At 43.3% G+C, this 8,419-nt stretch overlaps 1 protein-coding gene across 1 annotated transcript in view; it reads right to left on the bottom strand.

Annotated features, from left to right (window-relative positions):
* The window catches only part of HCRTR2 (hypocretin receptor 2), a 131,792-nt gene extending 124,013 nt beyond the window's left edge, over positions 1–7,779 (bottom strand). The window contains exon 1 of the mRNA XM_027525090.1: positions 7,239–7,779. Within this exon, the coding sequence (XP_027380891.1) occupies positions 7,239–7,461 (223 nt within the window). The 5' untranslated portion in view covers positions 7,462–7,779. The remainder of the gene's footprint in view (positions 1–7,238) is intronic.
* Positions 7,780–8,419: the final 640 nt, after the last annotated feature.

Consider the following 8,419-nt stretch of genomic DNA (forward strand, 5'->3'; position numbering starts at 1 on the left):
CCTTGGTCACAATTATCTGATATTTATCCAGTGAGTCACCCCCCGAACAGGCAAAAGCATTTTTGGCAGCACCTATTTTACCTTGAAATTTTCTCTTGCAAAGTAACCCTAGCCTGACCTTGGTTAGCTTATCAAATGAGCTCATCCTCCGACCTGAAGGACTGTGGTCTAGCAGAGGAGCGGCGTGGCAACCGGCCAGCACAGCTCCATAAATCATCTGGAGGGCACCCACCTCAGCAGCATTCTCATTCTCTATTTTCTTTTCTTTTTCTTGGTCAGGATTAGAAATATGGGACAAAGGCAGGAGGAAATAATGGAACACGGGTGGGCCATGGAGTCTGATCAATCCATATTGGAAACCTAGTGCTGATGCTTATTGTCTGGCTAAACTTTGGTACAAGGAAAATACCTTTCTGGATTTCATGTTTCTCATTTGTAAATCAAAGCTATTCATCTCCTTGTTATGTTTGTTATGAGGCATCATGGAAATACATGTATTCATGGTGGAACCTAGCTTCCGGGACCTGGTAGTCTCAATAAATATTCTTTATTTTCCTTTGCAATGAGAAAAGGAGTTGGAGACAAATAAATACCCTTCCATTTGGATGGATCTGTACAAGGGCTTCTCCAGTGACTCAGTGGTAGAGAATCCACCTGCAATGCAGGAGACATGCGTTCAGTCCCTGGGTCAGGAAGATTCCCCTGGAGAAGGAAATGGCAACCCAGTCCAGCATTCTTGCCTGAGAAATCCCATGAACAGAGGAGCCTAGTGGGCTACAGTCCATGGGGTTGTAAAAAGAGCAGAGAGGACTGAGTGACTAAAGAACAACAAGGAGTCTGACAAACAGAGTGAATTAAGTCAGAGTCAGATAAATATCATATATTAATGCATATGTATGAAATCTAGAAAGATGATACAGACGAGCCTCTTTGCAGGGCAGGAATAGAGACACGGAGAGAATGGACATGACGACATGGTGGGGAGATGAATTGGGAGAGTAGCACTGACATATATATATATATATATATACACACTACCATATATAAAACAGATAATGGAAACCTGCTGTAAAGCACAGGGGTCTCATCTTGATGCTCTGTGACGACCTAGAGGCGTGGGATGGGGGTGGTTGTAGAAGATCCAAGAAGGAAGGAATATATAAATATATATATAGCTGCTTCACTATGTTGTACAGCAGAAACTAACACAACATTGTAATTATCTTTAAATTAAAAAAAATAATAAACAAAAAAATTTTTTTAATGCCCTTCATTTCACTCATCACATGTCATTGATTGGACCTCACCAGTGAGCCAGCAGAGCCATTATTATTCAACAGAGCCCTAAGGTTGGAAGCTATGTCAGAATTCTAGAAGAAGAAGGATGAAAAGATTATCTCTCACAAGGAAATAGCACCACTGGTGCATATTCCTGAAATCTGAGGAGCTGAGTAAGATTCAGGAACTTAGGAATGCTAACAAAACTACAGTATGGAAGGATTTGCAAACATGCTTTAAAATATGAAATTTAAAAAAATTGAAAAAACATAAAAAGTACATGTATGCTCTAACAAAATCAAGAAAAAATTGTAAAAGTTGATGTGTTTGTATTTAAGTGTTAGATTCAGCCTCTTTTATAAGTTGGTATTATTTTCATTTATTTCACTTTACTCATCATTTTTTTTTCAAATACAGAAAGAACCCATTCTATTTCAATTATCAGCAGCACATGTTATCTCATTACTGTCAGCCCATGATAAATGCTGCTGTTATCTATGAGACAGTCATTTAAAAAGTTATCACCGACATTCTGTTCAAGTCAAAAACATGATTTATTTTACCTGGTAAAATTAAGTGGTTATGATATTAGGAAAAATGTGAGGGTATCAGTTTAATTCTTCTTCAGGTAAGCATGCATTGCATTCTGTAACTAAAGTCAAGTTTAAAGCTTAGTGGCTAATCTTACCTTTTATGGTCACTATTCATGACTTCTGTTGGGTCTCAGCAGAGATGAGTAATGTATTATCTCTAAGCTCTTTCTGCTTCCTGTGTAAGAAAAGGTGGGTTCTAAAAGACCCACAGAGCAGAGGTGGGCTTTAGGATAAGCAGAAAAGAAAGGTCTCAGATTTAGGAGCAACACAAACTTGCAACTTTGAAACTATGCCATTTCCGTGTCTAGGGCATCCGATTAGCAGCTCCGTAAGAAGCAATCCTATTACATGTATTCTCTCCATTCCACCTACCCAGTTTAGTTTAACCCTTATTGGATACATTTCTTAATGGGCAGTGTGCTTTAAGTCAACATATTTCGTATGTGCATGCTATTTAAAACATCAATACAGATAGACCAGTCGGCTAATACTGCAAAAACTCTGAGTGAATGGAACCTGGTGCATACAAATGTAACCAAGAGAAACTTATTGTGATGGTTAGGAATGACTTTCACACAGAGGCAGGAAGGCAATGTTAAACAGCTACTATGAGGCAATAAACATCTGATGGGGGCGGTGAGTGGGTGGAGCTGGGTGGGTATGCCAACACCAGGCTACTAACAGCTTCTAGGAAAACACTCAATTGAGGAAAACACCAGAATAGAGGCCACGAAGGCTTAGCAAAACTACAGACTGGTCATGGAGGCAGAGGATGATTACTAACCACACCAGGGACAGATTTCTAGTGAGAATGAAGGGATAGAAATTGGCATTTAGTGTATACTGTGTCCAGAAAAAATATATATGTGCAATCCTCTATATATCTATATATAGGATATTCATATATCCTCACAGGATCTCTACAAGGCAGGAATTTTTTTTTTTATTTTGCGTTTATTTTTATAAGTGTAGTTTATTAAAATATAGTTGATTTACAATGTTGTGTTAATTTCTGCTATACAGCAAAGTGATTAAGTTATACATATCAATACAGTTTTTCATAAGCTTTTCCATTATAGTTTGTCACAGGATACAGTAGCACTTTGTTGTTTAAGCATCTATATTCAATAGTTTGCATCTGCTAAACCCAAACTCCTACTCCATCCCTCCGTCAACTCCCAACTCCCTTGGCAACCATAAGTCTGTTCTCAATGTCTGAGTCAAGTCAGTAATTATAAACAATGATTTTCAATTGGAAAAAAACAGGCTTGGAGAGTTTGACAGTTTTGCTAATGGCCACACAAGCAGTGAGATGCACAGCTGGACTGATGTCATTTATTGAATGTTCTCCTCATTTTTCATATGAAGATGACAACAGGGAAGACAAAAACACTTCAGGTGAAAACCATACATTTGAATGCAGAAGTAATAGAAGCAGAGAATTACTCCTTTCCTTCAGATATTTAAAATCTGAACTGACTAGAACCCATCTCTCCATTCAGTTTCTACTCAAAGAGTAGCAGGAATGATACAAAAAAAAAATTCTCTTGAGTGTTCCCAAGAACCTTCTCCCCACAAACACAGGAATTTTAAAAACAAAGCATTGCTTGACTGATGCTGAAACTAAAACTCCAACACTTTGGCCACCTGAAGTGAAGAGCCAACACATTGGCAAAGACCCTGATGCTGGGAAAGATTGAAGGCAGGAGGAGAAGGGGATGACAGAGGATGAGATGGCTGGATGTCATCACCGATTCAGTGGACATGAGCTTGAGCAAACTCTGGGAGATAGTGAAAGACAAGGAATCCTGGTGTGCTGCAGTCCATGGGGTCACAGAGTCAGACAGGACTGAGCGACTGAACAGCAACAAGCATTGCTCAAGATGTACTGGTCTAATAATTGAATGCAGCTACTTGGCTAAAGTACAAGATATATTTAGGAATAGGTTATATGTGACATAATTTTGAAGATAGTGGAAAAACACTATCTCCAAAAAGAAACCAAGAATCACCTTCCTTTCTAAGGCCTATAATTCTATAATTAGACGTGTATGTTTTTATTGGGCTTCCCAGATGCTGCTAGTGGTAAAGAACCTGCATGCCTATGTTGGAGAGCCAAAAGATGTGGGTACGATCCCTGGGTCAGAAAGATCCCTTGTAGGAGGGCATGCAACCCACCCTAGTATTCTTGCCTGGAGAATCTCATGGACAGAGGAGCCTGGTGGGCTATGGTTCACAGGATGCAAAGAGTTGGACACAACTGAAGTGACTTAGCACACACACGTGCATGTTTTTATTGGCATGTGTATAATCATGAAATTGCATGTAGACTAATTTTTGCCTTATCTTTGAATAATTTTTGTCAACATTTTTTCTAAGAAACTGCTTATTATCTTGGGAAAGAAGCTTCTGATGATGGAGAGGATATATAATGAGAGAGGTACCATGGAGAGCAGAAAAATAGGTGGTATGATAGTGATGTTGTCATTCTGTTCACAAAAGAACACTGTGGGAGTAATGACTTCTAACTGATTACATTCTCTTTGTAAGTTCAACAAGGTTGAGATTTTCCAAGTAGTCAGTTACATGAACGTACAAGTGGTAAGTGGACCTGAAGGGTCAGTGATTACATCTGCTGGCTGGGCTGTGGTATTTCACCTTCATACCTAATGTTGCCTCTATCTTGAATGAATAATGTGACTTCTTGTCCTGCCACTCTGCATAAAATGACATACGATGGAGTGGAGGGGCAATCTAATCTGTTTTGCAAATTTGACACAGACTTCCAAGAGCAGGAAGCTGTCTGTGAGTAATGATGCTTCTCATTTGCTTAAATGTCAAACTTCAACCTCATCAACTTTCAGGGAATATGTCAGTAAAGACTATGGGTTTCAGTTCAGCCAGAGAAGATGTCAGTGCCATCCAGTCCTGAATAAAACAGCTGTCAGTTTTTTGAAAACAGAGTGCTTTTTGTATGTCTTTTTTGTTTGTTTATTTGTTTTATGCTGAATAAAATTGGCCGTTTCAGCTCTTAGGGATGTGGACAGTGCTGTCTGCCTTGGTGTGACCAAACAAGCAGCCTTACTGTAGAGGTGTTTCCTTATTGAGACTAAAACACTCCTCGGACTAGCCAACACGCACCCCTAAACTATGCAATTAGGATACAAAGATAATGCATCACAGGTCTGTGCAAGCTAGAGTAACATAACAGCAAAAAGGAGCAAATTTTACCACAGAGGTTAAGCCTGAAAGAAAATTAGTTGTGATTTGTAGCCATTCTGCAAAACGTCAAAATTTTACTGCAATGCAATAAAGTTCCTCTCCGGGTGGGTTTCTGTTGGAGAGAATGACAGAATAATTAACCCTTCATGGTAATTTATTAATAGTGGACTTAAATGCAGAGGAGAACAGGAAATGCATTCAATAAGCTTGCAGATACCAGGAGCAAAGAATTCATTCTCTATATGGTTTCTAAATCTAGAGTAGAATAACAGTGGAGAATTCTGGACCGAGGTCAGAAGGAATGAAACCAAATCTGAATCAAGTTCCTTAAAAACTCATTTCATTTCTCTAAGTCTTGCTTCTTCTGTCAAATGCAGGTTACTCTTAGCTTTAAGTGAGACAGTATATGTGAAGGTGTCTGGCACACAGTAGGTACTCAATAGATGTTCAATTTTGATTATTCACTTATCATTAAGTGTTAGCATAATGCAGTAAAATGTTGCTCTGCTAGTAGCCATATATCCTAATTGTTGTAGTTTTAAGGATAGATAATAAGAAGGGAAACAAGAAAAGCATAGCATTATGATTAACAGATTTATCCTTACAACAGATAGCCCTAATAATGTGTATTTCCACTTCCATCCACCTAACTTGCATCCTCAAAAGATTTCCTTTATGTTTGCCTTTAAAAACAGCAGCAAAATTAAAACAGGCTGAAAGAACATGTAGACGGGGTCAACTAAAGTTTTCAGGGGGTTCTTATCTTTCTTATCAAATAATAATCTACCAGCTCTGAGGAATGCCTTTCAGTCACCTATCAGCTACTCTGCCCCTGAGTAGGTGAGGGACTACATTGGATGCTTCTTACCAGACTGACACCCTTGGGGAGAGAAGGTTAAAATCAAGCTGGTGCTGAGAGCCTAGTAAGTCTCTTATCAGCCTCCATTGCAGTTACAAAGTCTATGTTTTGGATTTCAGTGCCTCCCAGCCTATTCCACCTCACTCACCTTCTCCGCCTTTTTGTAATCAAGAGCATCTTCTCCTAGCTTAGCTTCTCTCTTGTCATTTTCCACAGAGATTCCCTCCACACTGCCCTCTGCACTTAAACACCTCCAGTCTCTCTCCATTCATCAAGGTAGACGCTCCTTCCATTCACAATTCATGTGTAGTCCACCCTCCCTTCCAAAGCTGCTTTTTTAAAAAAGTCGGCTTCCAGCTGCCCTAATAAACTCCATCACCACAGCCACCATCTCGCCACTGCACTCCCCCCGCCCAACCCTCAAAAATTGTGCAGAGGTGTAAAGTGGGCGAAGAAATGTATGTTTACATACAAACCTAGACAGAGAGGAACAGTGAGAACCTAGCGCTAAGGTTGGTCTCAGCTTTGGGGGGCGGAAATCAGTTGCAAATATTTCCCGAGCCTGGAAACGGAGCATGCTCTGGAAAATACATGCGTACCGTAGATAAATGAATGAATGGATGGGGTAGATGGATGGATGAATGATCGCGATCGCCCTGGTACTTTTCTCAGAGGCCCCTCCTCCTTCTTGCTTGCTCCCAGCGGCATGGGTCCCTTTTAATTCAGCTTCTGTGCATGAGCACACCTCCCTGCTTTGCCTCCGTCCCCACTCCCTGCCCTTTCGTTACCACCTTTAGACAGAGCCTCAACCCTCTCTCTCGCCAAAGGACAGTGTACCGGGCTCACAAATCTTTTATGACTCCCCCAGCCCAGGAGAGCTTGTCCCTTAGGGACACAGCTTCGCATCCTGCCAGACTGACCTCCCCCCCAGGAACCCCCAAACACCCGGCCACGACCACGTGACACAAAATGATGACTGACTGCCCCCACACTCCGGCACATTCACCTGGACAGCCCTGCCCCTCTTCTGGCGCTGGGAACCCAGGTGATCGCAAAGGCAGCGCGGCTCCCAGCGCCTCCCTGCAGAAATAAAGGATCACCATTCCAGGGCTCAGTTCTGGTTCCTAAAATCCGAAAACTTCTGTTGAAAAAAAAAATGATAATAATAACCCCACCCCAAGAGCAGCGACCTCTTTGTATGCATCCCTGCAGGGAGGAGGGGTATTGACAGCCCCGGGCGCGTGGACGTGGCGGCCCCCGCGGGGGCTGCCCGGAGCGACACTCACCCAGGACGTTCCCAATAAGCGCCACCACGAACACGATGATGTAGCCGGCGATCAGGACCCACTCGTATTCTTTGGGGTGGAGGTACTCCCTCCACAGGTACCGCAGGAATTCCTCGTCGTCATAGTCGGTGGGGTTTAAAAAGGGCTCTTGAGTTTCATTCAGCTCCGGAGCCGATGACCAGTTGCGACAAGGCGGGGAGTCCTCCAGTTTGGTGCCGGACATCCCTGGCTCCAGCCCGGGTCCACTCAGTGCTGCAAGCGGCTCGGCCCCTGCCCCATGGGCGCCGCGCTCTGAGGCGGGAGGAGGCGCGGACCGGCTACCAGGGGATCCGGAGCAGAAAATGACGTGAAAAGTTACGGAGCCAATGCCTCGGAGTCTCGCGCCCACCGGGCACCCGGTGCGGCGGCGGCGGGGCTGTCTTTGGAGGAGATGCTGCCCCAGGAGGCAGCGAGGCTGAGCATCCAGGGACCAGCCGGAGGCTGCAGCAGGGACACCGGGAGGGGACGCTCCCTGGGCTCTGGCTCAATGACTCCTGGTTCCAGCGCGGAGTCCGCAGCCCACAGCCTCCTCCCGCGCCCAGGGGAGCTAGGACTAAAGTAGGGGGAAAAAAAAAAATCATGAAAACGATGTCAACCTGTGTCTCCGTGGGCTCCATCTCCCTCTTTTCTACTCCCCCCACCTTTCATGTCTCAAGTATAGATCTCTGGACATGAAGCTTGGCAACAGAGGGTTAATATAGGATGTGCCTATGTTTTCGTGTGGGACACTTAAATAGAAAGGGATGAAGGGCAGTCACTGTGTTCCTCAAGTTGGGGGATGCAAAAGTCGTTTCAGGCAACATTTGCTTGGCTTTGCCAACGTCGCACTTGCTGCATCTTTGAGATATCTCCTCCTCTCCTCCTCCCTGCTCCTCAAACGAGCTGGAGATCATTTTTGAATTGAAGAATATATGTGTCTCATGAAATATAGCAGCAAATCCTTGAAGGACAATAACCCACAACATTAAAGGGATTCTCAGTAGGACGTGGGTTTCCCTAGTGGCTTAGTGGTAGAGTATCCACCTGCCAATGCAGGAGATGTGGTTCAACCCCTGGGTCATGAAGATCCCTGGAAGAAGGAAATGGCAACCCAATGCAGTAGTATTCTTGCCTGGGAAACCCCATGGACAGAGGAGCCTGGT

The sequence above is a fragment of the Bos indicus x Bos taurus genome, chromosome 23, assembly GCF_003369695.1.
Source record: "Bos indicus x Bos taurus breed Angus x Brahman F1 hybrid chromosome 23, Bos_hybrid_MaternalHap_v2.0, whole genome shotgun sequence".
NCBI classification, from domain to species: Eukaryota; Metazoa; Chordata; class Mammalia; order Artiodactyla; family Bovidae; genus Bos; species Bos indicus x Bos taurus.